At 29.6% G+C, this 20,063-nt stretch overlaps 1 protein-coding gene across 1 annotated transcript in view; it reads left to right on the forward strand.

The window, feature by feature from the left end:
* The window catches only part of Nedd4 (E3 ubiquitin-protein ligase Nedd4), a 105,073-nt gene that overhangs the window by 65,027 nt on the left and 19,983 nt on the right, over positions 1 to 20,063 (forward strand). The window contains exons 17-19 of the mRNA XM_043053387.3: positions 3,181 to 3,302; positions 6,652 to 6,722; positions 13,041 to 13,210. Of these exons, the coding sequence (XP_042909321.1) occupies positions 3,181 to 3,302; positions 6,652 to 6,722; positions 13,041 to 13,210 (363 nt within the window). The remainder of the gene's footprint in view (positions 1 to 3,180; positions 3,303 to 6,651; positions 6,723 to 13,040; positions 13,211 to 20,063) is intronic.

Consider the following 20,063-nt stretch of genomic DNA (forward strand, 5'->3'; position numbering starts at 1 on the left):
TTTTATTGGGTGTTTTTACAAAGTGTTTAATTTTCCCTTTTCAAAAATGAGATTTTCGTTCTTTACCATGTCCATTTTTACAACTTATTATGCAAAATCTTGGTTCTCACATTGTTCTGCTCAAGGTTTTCACAATTCCTTTAACCACAATCCATTTTGGCTTACTGTCGGTTCATAGTGTATGAAAGCGCCATTTATTTTACATGTTTGATGTAATTCTTGCGAGTCCGCATGTGCATCTACTGAGCTGTGTTCAGTGAGATTCTTGCACTGTCATGTGCGACTCTGTTGCATTTTGCAAGATATTCTCCATTTCAGCCTTCATTTTCCACCCTCTGAACCGGAAAATCTCTCCATATTTTTAAGGTGGCTTTAATACAATCAAGAAAAGAGTTCTTTGTACGAATCAGTATTTCATCATGATCTTGTAAAGTTTTGGAACATTATTTTGTATTTTGTTAATGTATATAATGCTTAAAAATATTTTTGAGTGCTTAAAATGTACTGAAACGGGGCTTATTTTTTGTTAAAACACCCTGAAAGCTGTTCAAAGTTTTTCCAGCAATTAAAACTAGTATAGCTAGACTAATATTGGTCAATTAATAGCACAGTGATTGTGTGTTTCCTTTTATTTTATTGTGTATAATATGTACAGGGAATATTTTTTCCAGATTTGAGTCACAGCCCTGTACACTGCCAATTACCAAATCAAAAATATGTAACATAGACTGTTCCAAAAATTAAATAAGCTAACTAATATTGTGTTGTATGACATTCTAAAGTTGTCCAGAAAATTATACATAATTGTGTATTAATTCTTAAAATACACCACTTAATGTATCCTGACTAATTATTTGTGAAAAAAATATTTTTTTATTGATTCAATAGAACAAATTTAGAGCTTCATCACTCATATAATGAGCCTGACCTTATTTACTTTATTAAACAACAAAGAATAAAACAGGCAGGCCACATTAACAGGATGAATGAAGACTGTACCACAAAAAGAGTTTTTAATGCCAGATCAGTTAGCGCACAAAAAAGAGGCAGGACAAATTTGATTAATATATAGGTGGCCTAGAAAAAAACCTTTTAGCATTAAAAACTGTAAAATGCTAGCAGGAAAAGGTTAGCTTGGGAAAAACTTCTTGAGATGGCCAAGGCCCACCCTGGGCTGTCAAGCCATTGATGATGATGATATGCAAAAATGTAAAAAAAAACTTTTAAATTCTCTTTAAAATAATGTTAATTACAAAAATTCGACAATTATTTTTAAAAATTTTGCTTTGGAAATTTCGGAGATGATATCTGAAGAGAGACCACTATGTCAAAGAATGAAATGCGCTCATATGCAGTCCTTTCTTAGATCCCTTAATTTAGCATGGATTAGAGACCCATGGATTAAGCGACACGGCAACGTTGTTGCAGAACGTTACGGAGTTCTTGCCGAAAAAGTTTTCTTTTCTACAAAAATTTACTCGTAGTATTTGAATTGTGCATTTACATAATCAAATTTTGATCCCTTTTCAATTTAGGCTGATAGTATCCCAAATCGATGTAATGTTTTGATTGTATTTTTTCAGCAGTTATTGGTATTGATTTTCACATGGTTTTTAAATTGCTTGATATATTTCAAACAATATGAAAAATTCATATCATGCATATGAGTATTTACTTTTTAAAGCAATGATTCTATAAAATATTTGGCAGTTATTGCTATTGATTTCTCCATAGTTTCTAAATCCGAATTCTTTTATAGGATACTATTTATTACAACACCTAACCCCTTTTTGAGAAGTCTAATCTGCGTGATTTCAACATCGATTTTTTTTCCGGCACTTTCTACTATGGATTTCATGATTTTTAATTATTATGATTATTTACAAAATGCGAAGAAGGAAATAATTTGTGCGTGTTTCCCCCTAACAATATACGAGAATATCATCCATAATATTAGGATAAGAAATATGTCAAATTTAAAAAAATTACGTAGTTCTTTTTTTTTTCCCTTTCTTTTTTTGTAATCACAGGACTTTTGTTATTTTAAATTAGTAGCATATATGTTTGTTATTATTTAAAGCATCTTGTAGAAAGATATTAGTGCTAGAGAGTTTTGTCGCAGATAGGCTCAAAAAAATTCTGCCGCAGGGAAATTTATATTTACGAGTATCAGGCATATGTAAATTAAACTTCTATAATAGTTTTACTAATGTACTTTATGGTACACATATAATATAAACTAATAAATTAATTATGTGTTCTGTGCTTAAGAAATTCACTCATTTTCAAGAATGCTGAATCTTAGTAAAGATAAATGTTAATTTAGAATTTTTTGTTTTGTTTAATAGTCTGTATTTTTTTGCTTGTTTGGCAGTATAAGATGGTTGTCTAGAAAATTTTAAAAAATACCTAATTATTAAAAATCCAAATCTTTCCAGGTTTAATATATATCAATACAAAATTGGTCCTAAATTGCAAGCCTGTAATGGTCCTATATATTTCTATACACAATGTTCCTAGAATTGCTTTTGATATTGGATCAATATTGAGGTGTATTTGTTTTGTACTAATAGGTCTTGGAATGGGTTTATATTTTGGATAAATATTTATATCTATGCAGGAGCTTTAAAGGTTGACAATATATTGGGGTTTTTATATTTTTTAACATGAATATATTATTTAAACTATTTTCTTCGAATGGTTTTGAACATTGGGATAATATTATTTTTCTATTTAGGACCCTTGTATGTTTACGATATAGGGTCAATATTGGAGTGTCTATATTTTGTAATATTGGTCCTAGAAGGGCTTTCAATAAAGAACTAATATTATTTTCTATACAGGACCCTTATAGGCTTATAAAGTTGGGTAAATATTGGAATGTGTTTTTAATGTTGGTCTTAGAATGGCTTTCAATGATGGACCAATATTATTTTCTATATCGAACCTTTATAAATTCATAATGTTGTGTAAACTTTGGGATATTTAGATTTTTCAATATTGATCCTTGAATGGCTTTCTATAATGGACCAATATTATTTTCTGTACAGGACTCTTGGAGGCTTGCAGTATTCGGGGTCTGTATTTTGTAATATTGGTTCTCAATAATGAAGTAATATTGTTTATTAGGGTTATGTTTTTATTAAACTGCTGAATGTATAATGGTTTATATGTTTTCAGAGATAATTACACCTTGCAAATCAATCCTGCTTCTGGAGTTTGTAATGAAGAGCATATATCTTACTTTAAGTTTATTGGAAGGGTAGCAGGCATGGCTGTATATCATGGAAAACTCCTCGATTGTAAGTCTTTTAAAACATATTTATCATCTACTCAAGGTTTGCTAATTATATAAATGTTATCGTTAAAGTATGAAATCCGTTATTTTATAGAATACCTAGTTATTCCATGAAATAACTGATCGTGTCCATTAAAGTGTAAAACTCTCTCGTATTTCATGGTTTAACTACTTATTTCATAGAATAACGATCTGCAGCCCGTTAAAATGTGAAATAATCTATATCATGTATCTCGCACGACAAATACAATGTTCTTTGTAATTCTAAGTAATGTAAAAAATTTTCGTGTAAAACCCAGTATGTCAACAAAAATTTTTTTTGTTTTAGAAATAATGTTCTTTGTAATTCCAAGTGTCACTTAAGTAATCTTTGTTGTAACAAATAATTTTGTGGTACGTTTCCATAAATACCATTTATACGCTGCACAAATTTGTCCATCATTAGTTTATTTATAGAATACCTAGTTATTTCATTTTAGATAAATTGTTTATTTTACACTAACTGTCTCTCATTAGTTAATAGTCTCATTAGTCTCTCATTAGAATACCTAGTTATTTCATAGAATAACTAGTTAAAGTGTCATATTAATAACATATTACACACTTTAACTGACACGATCAGTTATTTCATGGAATAACTAGGTATTCTATGAAATAACTGCATTATATGCTTTAACATATATATATTAATATATATATAATTAGTAATTAGTAGTAAATATTAGCTTTACAAAGTCTTTTCTTCAATTTGCTGTAAAGATTAATATGAAGTTTTTTAACTAAAATGTTAAGTATTTAGAGGTAGCTCTATGAATTTTAAGTTTATAAAAGTTAAATGGCTATTTTAATGTATGTATTTGATGCTTTAATGCAGTGTTTCCCAAAGTGTGGTGCGCGTACCCCGAGGAGTACAGGAACAGTTTAGCGGGGGTATGCGTTCTTATCCAAAATATCTTGTAACAAACAAAAATTTTGTTTCAAAACAAAGCTAGCCATGAAAATGTACGATTAGGTATTTTTCTATTAGCTATTTTTTGCGGAGTTAACAGTTAATAATAAGTGGTGTCAACAGCCAGTAGTGATATTTAACTTTTGTGCAATTTTTTTATCCTAAAAAATACATTCATTTTTTTATTAGTGGTACGCAGCGTTACGAAAAATTTAAAAAGGGTACACAAAAGTCATAAGTTTGGGAAACACTGCTTTAATGTTAAACACTTAATTTTGTTTATTAAAAATAGTGCTCTGGGCTCCCGCTCGTGAGAACGGAAATTCAAATCCAGTCGGCCGAAGACTCCCCGTGTAGTAAATGGTAGCTGGCACACATTAAATCTGTTGGGTCACAAAGTCCTTCATATTCCCATAACAAATTTTACCTCTGGGGTACTGAATTGGAGATTGAGCTTTCTCTCCCTGTAAGCAAGTGTGGTAGAAATTGAATTCTTGGCCATAGATGGCGTCACTGGAGACAAGAACCATCACACCCCTCATCCTCGATGGCAACAACAACAAATAGTGCTGAATCTACTATATAAGAATTTTGAGAAAAAACTTTTAAGGCTTAGAGGTAGCTCTATTGATTTTAAGTTTTTAAAAGTTAAAAGAAATTAGAGACACCTTAATATAGACATTTGCTGAGTTACTTTTAAACAGTTTATTTCATACTTTGATATATTTTTTATTTTGCATCAAACGATAGCTCATCACGACAGTACTCTATTGCATTATTAGCTTCGCAATGCATCCATTCTATAGGACTTCAAAAGCAGTGCATAATAATTACTACATAATTGTAGAGGTCCCATTACCTCTTTTGTATAAAGTCATAAAAAGATAAATATTGTGTAAGATACATCAATTGCAGCAATTCTGACCTAGTCTTAATTGATAAGATGTTATTTAGCCTAACATTCATTACAGTGTCACTGAGGAAAACATTGTTTTCTTGATTTAAAAAATGACCAAAACATCTAAAAAAAAATTTATTGCTTATAATAAAACTTAAAATTATTTCAAATGCACTGAAAAAAAAATCATCTCTCTATCTGCATTTTTAAAAAAGTTATGAATGATTTTAGATTGCCCTAATACCAAAACTTGCTCAGCAGACAAACTGTAAAGTGCTTTTTCTCATCGATGATAATTTTGAGTTTTAATCTTAATCAAATCCCTAAGGATTTTTTTTCTATTTAAGATAAAGTTTTGAAGTAAACTTTTTTATCTTAAGCATAATACACTTAGTTAAACTGGGCATGGAATAAACATTTTATGAGATATTACAATTTTTACAGCATGTTATATATCCCTAACAGGAATTTTTAACCTTTTTTTTTTTTTTGCCACTTTCTTACAAAATACTTTGTAAAAATTATTTTAATTGTTATTTCAAAAAAGTGAATGCACAAAATTGTTAAGATGAATATTGTAATCACTAAGAAAAAAACATTTTTTAAAAACCGTAAAAATAAAAAAGCCTTAGAGATTTAAAAATTTTGAATTTTTTAAATTTTTTTTTAAAATTTTAAAAAAATTAAACAGTTTAATTGTTTTTTGAAGATAAATTATTGATTATAATTTAAATGAGCATGTAAAGCACCCACAAAATGAATGATTATATCTTTATTTAAAAAAATTGTTGCAAGGATACTGTGACCCCCTAAAATGTGAAGTGTACTTGTATTCTTTTTAAGGTTTTTCATTGAAATAGTTTTTTTTTTCAGTAAAAAAAAACCTATGTTGAACTGTTTTGTTAAAATCTAATGAATTTAATGTCTGGCCATTCATCTGGAGTAGCGACAGTCTCTATAATTACCAGGTTTAACCATTTCAGGTAGGGGTGTCACGTCATTATTTAAGACAGAGTTTGGCTAGGGTGGGCGAGAGAGAGTAAGTCAGTTGAGAAAGAAGACCTTAGAAATGCGCGATTTCTTGTTCTCATAGCAGCAGGCGGCCTTAGACTTCGTGGATCTTAAAAACCAAAAAAAAGTAAAAGCTAGCAGGAAAACGGGTTAGCCTTGAAAAAAACTTCTTGAGAAGGCCCAGGCCCACCCTGGTCTGTTGAGCCGATGATGATGGTGGTGGTGAATCATTGTTAATCTAGGTTTTGATTGTTAGATAATAAAATGTTACCAATTTTGGAAACTAATTTTTTCTGTTCTTCCCACTACCGCACACCATGAATATTTTTGCATAAATAAAAAGACAAAAAGAATATGAATGAATTAAATTTTTTTGCTTTACAAGAAGCTACTCGAATGTTATTTCTTTCAATCTGTTTGTGTATTTTTGTTAATTGAAAGCCCTTCAGTTAATGTTCAGTCACGTAATTAACGTAAAATTGCTCTTCTTTTTAGCTTTCTTTATTCGTCCTTTTTATAAGATGATGCTTGGGAAACCTATTAGCCTTAAAGACATGGAATCAGTGGTGAGTTTTTCTCTCTCATACAACACTGTACCTATTTCTTGTACCATAGTCGGTCGAATGACCAGACTTTATGTTTCTTGATTGAATGCGTGAAATATGGATTTTAGGAAAGAAAGAAACTAACAAAAACTTAATTCTACTTAAACAAAATTGTATATTGCCAATTTTTATGTATTACAAACGAATAAGAATTTTTAATTCATTGCTCAACACATTTTTTACATATAGGGGATTGTCGGGTATTCACGCCCACTGTCAATTTCATATGTATAGAATATTTTTTCAAGTCAATGGGCCATCAGACATTAATTGTTATATTAAAAAAAGATTATTTTCAAAGTTTCAAGTATTTATACAGCTGGTAACATGGTAAACAATAGTTTTGAAAATATGTTGAATACAGTAGTCGTGAAATTAGGAAAAATTGGTTGAATGTTTCGATTAAACTTCATTTTAATACTAAAAAAATATTTTTTTTCTATACGTACAGCATTGAAGTATGTAGTCTTAAGTTTAATTTGCACAAAGAAAGAAGTTTATATGTGAAAAATTGTTCGAGTAATTACAAATTTACAAAAAAAAAAATTGAATTTCGGGTAGTCCCGCTCACATGAATGTCGGGTATCCCCGCCCAATTTTATTTCGCCAATGAATGTACGGTTGCAAAAATTATTATTTTATTGGTTCAAATTTGAATGTTATATGCATTTTAAACAACAAATATTGTTGTTATTAAATTATAGAATTCACTAAAAGTATATAAATATGTAATAAATAAAATAATTTTGTGATAAAAATGATAAATGAGGTTTAACTATTGTCAATACATTGGTCATTCTCATTTACACCTGAAAAAACAGTCAAAAAACATAATTTTTGTAACTGGGCGGGGCTACCCAACACATTTTGAAAAGAGCTGAAAAACATGTTTCTTTAAATTTCTATTTTTTTTAAGTTAAACTATTCTTTTTTTGGTTTATTCTTTTTACATTATTTAATTAGATGATAAAACAATAGAAACATACAAAAATATTGATTATTACTCAATATTATACAGAAATATAAGCAATACTCCTTAAGTGGGCGGGGCTACCTGACTCTCCCCTACAGTGTGTTTCCATTGTGCATTTTCAGCAAACATATTTCTTCAAATTATTATTATTTCTATAACTCTTATAATTATTCTCATAATTATAAGATTATATAAGAATTGTACATTATCAGGGTTCCGAAAGGTCAGGGAGAACAGGGAAAATCTGGAATTGTCAGGGAATTTTATTTTAACTCCAAAAATCAAGGTATAGTCTGGGAAAGTTGCAATTCCTTTATAAAAACCTGGAATATTTCTGTATTATACGTGGAAAATAACCAGTCTTAAAATTGTCAGTAACAGTAATCAGTTATTGAGATTCGAGTTAAATAATTCTTACATCTATTGCAATTATTTGTTGTGAAAATTTCACATTTTAATCAAACTGAAATATTCCCCTCCTCATTTAATGATATTTTTTTACACAGAAAATCGAATATTTCAAATTGAAAATAAAAGAATCAAAGTTTTCTGATGAAAATAGGGTCTCGATTTTCATTGGAATTTTCCTGGTATACCTGGAAAAGTCAGGGAATTTTTTTTCTGAAATTGAGTGAGAACCCTGGTTATACGAATTATAATTATAAGAATTATAATTCTTATAATTATTCTTATACTAATTAATATTATATCTTCTAAGAACTTGTGCTGTCTTGATTGTTTCGACATTTTTCTGGGTAAAAACTAACAGTTAGTTAGAAATGAAGTAAAGCTATCAAAATAAAATGTAAGCTACTTGCCAAAACATTTAGTTTTTGTCACTTCTTCTGACACAAAAATGCCAGTCTAAAATTTTAGGTACTTTCTTGAAATTTGAATTCTCAGTTATTCTGATTGCACTAACTACGCAACAGTCTTTTTGCAGAAATGTGCAACTAATTGAATGCAATACGTTGAACATGCATTACATCGTAACTTCTGATCTGATAACCTTGTAAAGCAATAAATTTTTCTCCCGGTCAAATGACCAGGTGTGGTAGAAATAGGTATACGACAAGTATTATTCGAAACCAACAAAATACAAAAAAGAATATTAATTGTTAGAAGTACATTTTCAATGTAAAAGTTCTTAAACGGTCATTTGACCGATTATGGTATGTTTAGTGTTAAGAATGTTTAACAATGCTTAAAAAGTAGGAGAAAGACTCCTAATGTGAGACTACTTTTTTTTAAATTATGGTTAGATCGAAATAAAAATTATGGTTAGAACGAATGTTTATTATTATTATATCTAATACACAGTGCGCAAAAAGTAAACAGATCAGCTTGAATAACTTTTGATCTAATGATCGTATATTCACGTTCTGGGACTCAATCTTAATGGTTCGAGAGGGTGACTTCAAATATGCTATTTAGTTAGTACACTATTTTAAGTTACAAAATCAGGCGCAAAAAGGCTCTGAATAAACATAGCGTCTTTTCAACCGAATATAGAATGCAATTTGAGAAATAGGGTTCCAATAATTTGTTTAGGAAAACAGCCCAAATTTTTGGATCCGTTAATATCAATTTTATTTTTTTGATTATTGTGACTAATATTGAAAAAAAAATTTGAATTTTGCACGCAATAATAAAACTCGTTTATCCAAAAGATAATGCCTTTCAAAAAATGAGGGAACATTCGCAACTGAAGTACTTAAAATTGCAAAAAATTTCAAACAAATCAATATTTAAATAAAACTGTGGAGAATAGTAACTCTGCTTTTGAAAAAAATAAAATAAAGATGAAGAAAGGGAAAATAATAATTAAAATATCATAGGGGATTGGGTAGACAATTTTACAAATTTGGCAAAAAACTGTCTTAAATATAATTTTTAACTCATAAAGTCATTTTTTTTACCAATAAATTAAACAATTGCCTGAATTCTAGCTGTATAATAACTAACAGGGTTGTCACTCCACGGGGAAAACCTGGAAAATACAGAAAATGTAAAAATCACCTAATATAACAGGGAATTTTGAGTTTTTCTTTACAAACTGGGAAAATTCCGGGAATTTTATTTCTTTTTTTTGTCTTTTAAAAAATAGTGATCACTCAAAGCGCAATCTATGGAATGTTTAAGGATGATATTTCAGATATACTCAGGGGTCTATTTAGAAAAATTTGGGTCTGTTAACAGACCCTTCACAAAATATTTTAACTTAAAACGGACCCTTCGCAAAATATTTTGACTTAAAAACAGACCCTTCGCAAAATATTTTAACTTAAAAACAGACCCTTCACAAAATAATTTATCTTTTAATCGGACCCTTCACAAGAGACACTCGATAGACATTTGCGTATTATTGTAAATGAGCGGGAAAAATTGACTGATGCTGAGTGTTCAGCTGTTTTAGATATTTTCAAATCTACTGGCCATCGACGTATATCGCTCTAACATTTTGTTAATCATGTTTTTCTGCTTTAATTCTAAGACTAAGTCTGATCTCATTTCATTTATATTATGTACCTTAACCTAATCAAAGTCAAAAAAAATTTTTAAATTCCAAATGTAGTATTCTAAGAAAATATTTCTACTTATACAAACATCGTGTGTACATTCTTATTGATATTAAAAGGATATTTTTTTTGTCAATAAATAATTGAGCAATATATTTATAAAATTTATTGATAAAATATTATGTAACTAAAAATTAACTTATGTCAATTTTTTAAATAAAATATTATTAATTTAAGAATTGTTTAAGTTTACTTAATGTGTAACACATTAAAAGTAATACATAACTAAGTTGTGTTATTTAAAATATGTCAATTGAAATTATTAAAAATGTGAGAGATTTTGTTTTCTTTATTCTTCCGAAATTAATATTCTGCGTTCAGCAGTATAGGCTAAATACCAAATATTTGCATGTTGCATCTCTAATTTAGTAGCAGCAATAGCTGTTTATTTTTGAAATTTTTTTTTTAAATTATATTTTCACAGTGTTGAGCATAATCTTGTATCCATTTAATATATAAAAGCTCATTGAAAAGGTTTTTTGCAATAACAGGACCCTATTTGCACAAATTCACAAAACAGGACCCTGGTTGAAAGAATTTGACTTGACACTTATTTTATATTCCCAAATTACGAGTAATTTTTTCACAATTTTACAAAAACAGGACCTTTTACAAAAATGTCTGGACTGACCCCTGATACTAAACTATTTCATTTACTATAGAATTATTTGTTTTAAGTATGTTCAGCTGTGCCTTTTTCTCTAAGTTCAAATTAGTTAGCAGTTAAAATTAGTATAGTTAGCCCAATGTACCTCACACAAGACCGCAATAAATGTATGTATCTTCTTACTATATTGTGTAGAATATGTACTGGGAAAACACAGGGAATTTTTTTTTTCTTTCTAGATTAGAGTGCCAACCCAGACTAAGTTGTTTTGTTTTTCCATAGTAATTTTTTTTAAAAATGCTGTTAAGCTATATGGCTAGTGTGGACAACTTATTAAATAGTCATTCATTACAATTCAGAAAGCAAAAATGTAAAAAGCAAAAAAATTTCAATATTTATCAGAGAATAAATATTGACATATTTTAATTAAATATTAATTTGTAATCGAACCTTTCACTGTACTAAAAAAATCATTTTTAAAGCAAATTAATGCATTAGAATATCAGTGTTAAATTTTTAAGCACAGAACCAATTTTTAGTTTATTCCATTTTAATAGCCGTTGATTTAACTTGATGAAATAGTACAAATGAAGTGCTTGGCTTACAGGGTATCCGCACGCCTGGAAAGTCATGAATTTCGGTGTTGAACAAATTTTGTCATGAAATGTCATGATTTAAATTATTTTCTTAAAAAGTCATGGAAAGTTATGCATTTAGGTAACAAAAAAATCTAATTTATAAAATGGAAATCCCCTCCCCAATTTCATGGTGTTCTGAATATCTGGATTTGTAACTAAGTCCGCACTCACAGTCTTATTTCATTAAAATCTAAAATGTTTTTATCATGTTTTTTAAAAATTATGGGGTTCTTTCAAAAAAGGAAAGAAAAAACATCATTTCTTGAGTAAATTACAGAATTTTTAATATAATTTTTTTATTTTATCAATTTAAAATTCTAGCTGAAGCAAGCCAGTCGTTGGCGAATTTTTTTTTATTCTGAAATGAGAACAGAAAAGTTAGGAGTATGTCTTTCTTTTCCGATAAACAAGAAAAGTATCTTTAAAATATAATTCTGCAGAAAAAAAAGGAAAAAAAAATTATTTGCTTTTTTATTTTTTTCAGCTTTTTTATTGCTTCAACTCTTTCGTTACTCTGTTTTTTAAATTTCAAGTCTTTAAATATGAAGATGCAGAGTATAACAGTTTTGGTTATACCTGTCATTTCAATTAATGCTTTTGTCAATTTCTTGTTGTGTTTTTGTTGGAGAAAATAGTAACTTCGTTAAGTCACCAAAAATTCTTGGAATTAGGCATGGAAAGTCATGAATTTGAAATCTAAAATGTAGCAAATACCCAGGGCTTAGCAATATTTCACCCTCACTGGTGCAACAAATACAACTTGTTAAACAGTATTCTCTGATATTCTGTTTTAGTTTAATATATGGCAAAAATTCCTCTTTAATTCATCTTTATTGAACACACACAATTGATAAACATTGATAATTAAAATTTTTTTAAAACCTTCAAAAATTGAAAGGTTTTGTGCTAGATTTTTTGCTTGTTATTCAGGGCTGATTGTGCTCTGGAAAAATTCCGGATTTTTCGCTAACCGTGATCCAGAAGTTTCCGGAGATCGAAGGTTCAAACGTTTCAAAAAATCATTGATCACAGAAGTTTCCGGAAATCAAATTTTCAAAGGTGGAACTTAAAAATACAGTATATTTTATTTGTTTGTAAGGGAGAGGCAGATACTTTATAAGCTTATATTCAAGATTAATATTCATTTTTTATCAGTAAATAATTATTATAATCATAAACTCAAGAAAGACATATTTGTAAATTTCAATTACTTCTCCAGGTCATCATAGGTATGTGTAAAATTTTAAATATATTTTAAATAAACTAATAAATATTGAGAAAAGAAAGACACCTTGTTTAAATTTTTTTCAAATTTTTCGATTTAAACTTAACTTTTTTTACTCAAGAAATTTTCCGGAATTTTGACTTGAGCTCACAATCGCCCCCGATAAACACTAATTGTAAAGGTTATATTGTTCTACAGGTTATATTGTTTTAATTCTGAAAATATATCTCTTAACTTGTTTTCAAACCTTGTTGTAGGATTCTGAGTATTATAATTCACTGTTATGGATTATGGAAAATGATCCTGCTGACTTGGACTTAAGGTTTTCCATAGACGAAGACTTGTTTGGGCAGATGCAGCAGAGAGATTTGAAACCAAATGGTAGTGAAATCCCAGTGACTCAGGAGAACAAAATGGAATACATCAAGTAAAATTCTTCTTCTTCAGTTAATACAATTTTTTCAAATATTAAATTCATTCATAAAATTTAATTAATTAATTTTAGTGTTTTTTATATGTAAGAAAAAATTTAAATTTTTTAATAAAAAAAAAGTCAGAGATTGTGGCAAAGGGGTTAGGATACTTCCTTCTGATTATAAAAATAGTTTTTTTTTTTTTTTTTTTTTTTCTTCTTCTTCTAGTCCTTGGGCCAAATCAATTTATTGTTCAGGTTTGTTCCGATACTTTTGAGGGTTTTTTTTTCTCTTGACATAATGATTCTGAATGGTTTAGTAATTTAAACTTTATAAAATTCTCAAGAAATTAGTTGCTTATAATTTAAAACAATATATTTTATATTGCATTTTTTTTCTGAAAGTTTTTGCGCTACCTTCCAATAAAATCAATGAATTATTTTCTTCAGCATTGCTAGCGCACACATTTTCTTACAATTGCTAATAGCAGTGTTTGTCGACAAATCATTACAATTGTTGCATTTGTTCTAATTTTCTCCTTCCAATAAAATCAATGAATTATTTTTTTCAGCATTGCTAGCGCACACATTTTCTTACAATTGCTAATAGCAGTGTTTGTCGACAAATCATTATAATTGTTGCATTTGTTCTAATTTTCTCCTTCCAATAAAATCAATGAATTATTTTTTTCAGCATTGCTAGCGCACACATTTTCTTACAATTGCTAATAGCAGTGTTTGTCGACAAATCATTACAATTGTTGCATTTGTTCTAATTTTCTCAATTTCATTTTAACCTGTTGTAACATATTTAAATCTTAAAAAAAGGTTCTTTTACCTAGCCAACTATATGTTAACATTCAATTTTACTGTTTTGTTGGTAAATATTAGATTTTTGATTTAAAATATGAATTGCATAATAATTACAATATCGAAAGTTGGTGAATCTTGCTTGCATTTCAGATATGATACTTCTGCAACTGTTTCTCTTTTTATCCTAAAAAGCTGGCAAAGTTTAGGGAATGCATAAGAAACTTGTTAAATGATGTATACACATAAAATATTGAAGAAATATTTATAAAAGAATTAACTAATCTAAACAAAAAACCATGTGGTTAAATTGAAGGTTTTTAAATATTTCAATTTCAAATAAAAAAAAATTTAAAGAATAATATCTAGTTTTTTCTATAGTGTATACAACAAGAAATTTGACAATTTTTGTATACTGAATATCTTTCATTTTTGTTTGCTAAATATCTTTCATTTTTGTATACTGAGTATCTTAAAATAATAATGCTAATTCAAAACAAACAACATTATTTAAACATTTGACTTCAAATATTGGTTTAGAGAAAATATGATGAAAAAATGAATTTTATAAAGAGCACTGTTTAGATAAAATACAGTATAAAATGGCTTTATATTGGATTGTATATACATTGATTCACAAAATACTCTATCCATTAATTTCAATGAATGTTTTAAAATGGATATTTAATAATAAGAAATATATTCTATTCTTAGCAAAACTTTATGGAATATTATGGAATAACTCTTTTAAACAGCAACAAAAGAATTGAAATGATTACATACTTTGGCAAGGCTGTGATTTATTAACTGAATTTTGGTAACGGTTACCCAGGTTCAAAAATAGGCACTTGACTAATGAAGTACATGAAACTTTTAACAATAAAAAGTAAATTTTATTATAACTATAAATTATCAAAAAACACAATCCCGATCATTTCCAGATGCCTTCATGTGCACTCAAAATTTCAATTTATACACTTTTAAATTACCAAATGGTTATACTCAAGATAAAACTTTTCGATAAAAAGCACTTTTAAATTTCATATGCATAACATTAAATTAATTCATACTAAACGAGGCATTTACGAAATAAAATTACTAGCTCATTCTAAATTTACAAAAACATTTAACTTTAGGTCATTATATTCCTATAATAGATAATTAAAAATAAATATCCAATGCTCATCTTAAAATAGGTATCTTAACACCGGATAGAAATAATTTAAAATACGGAATAAAATGCTCTTCTAAAAAGTTACTAAAAAGGCAAGAAATTAGAGTTTATAAATACAAAGGAACTTGCAGATCACCTTCTGGAACGCCCACCGGGCCTGCAGCTAGACTTGTGGACTAGGAGAACTTCGACCTTCCGACCACCATTCAGTTCTTTAGAAACACTCGATTTTCTGCCGAGGAACGCTCACTTCTTGTCAACCGTCTTGAATCTGGCGACACTCCGTCTACCATATCCAGTCATACTACTCTGAGGCTTCCGATCAACTTTCTTCCAGGCAACAGCTCATCCTATCAATGTGGCGTACTTGGTCGCGGTATCCAGGGACTCTTTCCAAATATCAACCTTTCAGCATTTCCGCCTAGATCAAATCATTTCGAGACTCCAGCTAAATCTAAACTCATTCTCGATGATAGCGGCTCAGAACATACTTCTAACAGCCATGATAGATCCTGTCAGCGGTGATGTTTCAACTCAACATTCCATCGGGCACGATCCGCACTCCCGTCGTACTACTTTTTCAGGCACTCCCGTCTTACTACTTTTTCAGCCACTCTTCACGCCTCTTATACTTTTCTCAGCAAGGCGGAATAATTCATACTGACCTGTTTACTCGCTCAAAAGTCATCCCGCATCCAGTGGACGTCAGAACAAAAAAAAAAGATCCCTAAGAAAAACCAGCTACAAACCCACTAATACGCCATAAAAGTGATAATCTAAACCTCCTTAAATATTACTACAATTTATATCCATAATCTACCCCAAAAATACAATTTTAAAAGAATAAATAAAAATTTCTCATGAAATATCATAATTTTGATTGCATTTAAATTTTATCATAGTGGTGCCATCTATTGAAAAATAACCCTTCTTTAAAAAGTATTGATACAAAAAAAAACTTCAATAAATTCCTATTTATTACAATACCATCGCCTCACCAAAAAAAAATTAAAAGATACTTTTAATTTTTTTGAAACATTAACAAGAACCAAGCAAACTAGATTACTGGTATCAAACAAAAATCTGTCTTTTCTTTTTCCTTAGGCTGTTCAAAAAACAATTCCTACTTAAAGTTCAAAACCTCTAAAAGCACCACGCGGCATTAAACCTACTTTTAGATTTTTATCACTAAAATCAAATCTGCCCCTAACAATGTGCACCTTGCAAGGAAACAGAAAAGAGGAATCAACTTCAAATTTGAGCTGAAGAAGCTTAAACTATACATAATTAAGAAAACATTACTAATCTGCTCTATTATTAGCAATACACTTCCAAAAGGCCCATAAAGGATCAGGAAATGACCGTATAGCAACGATATCAATTTTCAACTTTCAAATTTTAAACATCTAAACACTCATAATCTACATTTTCAAAATAACATTTAAAAAAAGTGGGACAAACCCAGTTTTTATAGATTACATATATCATTACAATTGCCAGTGGAGACCTACACTTCACACTTATGTACATAAAAGGACCGTGGTCCACCTGAAAAAAAAACAGTCTCCACCGACCTATTACATTCCGGCTCATGTAACCAAAATATATACCGCCAGATATAAACTCCTCCTCCATATTTGGAGAACATTTGACATTCCACCCCAAAACATTTATAACCCAATTTAAAACAAGAAAAATTTAGTTAAAACCCCCTCTTGCAAAAATTAATTTCTTACGACCCGTCCATTTACTCGTTGTCTTAAGTTATAACGAGGTTGCGGAAAAGGCACGAATTTACCTGTCTCATACAGTAGATTTCCTGGAGCAGGCGTCTCTACTCTTTCCCCATTTACACTGCCACTGATTTGGTCACCGAACCCACTATCTCTGGATCGCAAAATTTCCAATCTTTGCTCCGCCTTTGCCACATTCTCCCCATGAACAACCCTAGTATAGCCAATATTTTTTGTATGTTGGATTTTCAAAGTGACCGGAGATATGACTTCAATCACCCTGAAAGGGCCCTCATTAAATTTAGCAAATTTCTTGCACTGGTTTTTCTTTAACACAGGGTTGAACCAGTATACCTCATCACCTACTTGGAAACTATATTGCTTGATGTTTCTGTCTCTACGAGCCTTTCTATTTTCCGCAGAATTTTCTAGATTTTCCCTCGCTGATGCATAAGTACTATGCAATTTACCAAGTAAATCTTTGACAAAGTCCTCAGCACCCGCATAAGAGAAAGGTCTATGGTTCCTACGAAATTCCAGCTGTAAAGTTAATTTCCTACCATATGTTAACAGTGCCGAAGTACTTGCAACGCCAAAAGAGAAAAATGGCCAGGTATAAATACACCCGTTTGACCATCCTGTGGCGAAAGCTTATCTTTAGGACACATATTCGGTTACAACTCAAATTTCACAAGTACACTATTAATTGAATGTATCCGAACTTGTTTACGTCTATTTCAAAAACTGGGAATACAGAAATACACTCAAATATGATACAACTTAAAACACATAAAAAGTAAAGTCAAATGTCAACATCTGGAAATGCAAAAGATTGCGACACTAATTTGTGCTCTTTCTATTAAATTTGCCTATCCTGGTCACGGCACCAATTCTGTACCGTTACCCTTCATACTTTGGCAAGGCTGTGATTTATTAACTGAATTTTGGTAACGGTTACCCAGGTTCAAAAATAGGCACTTGACTAATGAAGTACATGAAACTTTTAACAATAAAAAGTAAATTTTATTATAACTATAAATTATCAAAAAACACAATCCCGATCATTTCCAGATGCCTTCATGTGCACTCAAAATTTCAATTTATACACTTTTAAATTACCAAATGGTTATACTCAAGATAAAACTTTTCGATAAAAAGCACTTTTAAATTTCATATGCATAACATTAAATTAATTCATACTAAACGAGGCATTTACGAAATAAAATTACTAGCTCATTCTAAATTTACAAAAACATTTAACTTTAGGTCATTATATTCCTATAATAGATAATTAAAAATAAATATCCAATGCTCATCTTAAAATAGGTATCTTAACACCGGATAGAAATAATTTAAAATACGGAATAAAATGCTCTTCTAAAAAGTTACTAAAAAGGCAAGAAATTAGAGTTTATAAATACAAAGGAACTTGCAGATCACCTTCTGGAACGCCCACCGGGCCTGCAGCTAGACTTGTGGACTAGGAGAACTTCGACCTTCCGACCACCATTCAGTTCTTTAGAAACACTCGATTTTCTGCCGAGGAACGCTCACTTCTTGTCAACCGTCTTGAATCTGGCGACACTCCGTCTACCATATCCAGTCATACTACTCTGAGGCTTCCGATCAACTTTCTTCCAGGCAACAGCTCATCCTATCAATGTGGCGTACTTGGTCGCGGTATCCAGGGACTCTTTCCAAATATCAACCTTTCAGCATTTCCGCCTAGATCAAATCATTTCGAGACTCCAGCTAAATCTAAACTCATTCTCGATGATAGCGGCTCAGAACATACTTCTAACAGCCATGATAGATCCTGTCAGCGGTGATGTTTCAACTCAACATTCCATCGGGCACGATCCGCACTCCCGTCGTACTACTTTTTCAGGCACTCCCGTCTTACTACTTTTTCAGCCACTCTTCACGCCTCTTATACTTTTCTCAGCAAGGCGGAATAATTCATACTGACCTGTTTACTCGCTCAAAAGTCATCCCGCATCCAGTGGACGTCAGAACAAAAAAAAAAGATCCCTAAGAAAAACCAGCTACAAACCCACTAATACGCCATAAAAGTGATAATCTAAACCTCCTTAAATATTACTACAATTTATATCCATAATCTACCCCAAAAATACAATTTTAAAAGAATAAATAAAAATTTCTCATGAAATATCATAATTTTGATTGCATTTAAATTTTATCATAGTGGTGCCATCTATTGAAAAATAACCCTTCTTTAAAAAGTATTGATACAAAAAAAAACTTCAATAAATTCCTATTTATTACACCTAGTGATTCTCATGGTTAAAAAAGCCCTGCATTATTTGTTCCGAATGTATTTGTATGAAAAATAGTTCTTACTTTTTCTTCTGGCATATTTTAAAACTTGCTAATGAAATTAGTTGTTTATGTTTTTAGTCTTTTCTTGTTTATTAATGTCCCATGGTTCTATGTATGTAATTTTTATAATCTTTATAATAACTATATAATGATTATATAATTATTAATAGTGTAAATTATATAGATAATATAAAAACATATAATCTTTATAACTATCAATAATAGTGGCAATTCTGCAGTATGTAATTCGATTTTTAATTACATAATTATGTATAAATTGTTTTTCTTAAAACAATTTGAAATGGAATAACTTTAACACATTCCATACTTCCATTTTTCTCAACTTACCTTTCATTTTTTTATGGATAGCCATTCCATGATTCAACTAAGAAAAAAAAATGCAATCTATATCCAAAAAAAATACTAATTCTTAGCAAATTCTTTATCACAATAAGAATAAGTTCTTTTCTTCTTCTTTTAGTCCATTAAGTGGTCTCCCATTTTAGAAATTTCTGATTATGATTTTTTTTCACTTTAAATAATCAATATTTATTTACATATTTATTATTTATTTAATCAATATAATCATATTATTATTTAATCAATATTTATTACTGTATACAGTCAAATCCAGTTACAGTGGATTCCTGGGGACCGAAGCAATCGCTACGCAATATTCGTTATACTGATATCAAAAGCTTCAAAATTAACCAAACTTATTTTGTTGCATTGGAATTCTTTGCATATAAAATAATCAATATTTGCATTTAATTACAGTTATGATCTATTTGTGCTCTACATCTAAAAAATA

The sequence above is a fragment of the Parasteatoda tepidariorum genome, chromosome 8 (genome assembly GCF_982258835.1).
Source record: "Parasteatoda tepidariorum strain Cologne lab strain chromosome 8, Ptep-v5.0, whole genome shotgun sequence".
Classification (NCBI taxonomy): domain Eukaryota; kingdom Metazoa; phylum Arthropoda; class Arachnida; order Araneae; family Theridiidae; genus Parasteatoda; species Parasteatoda tepidariorum.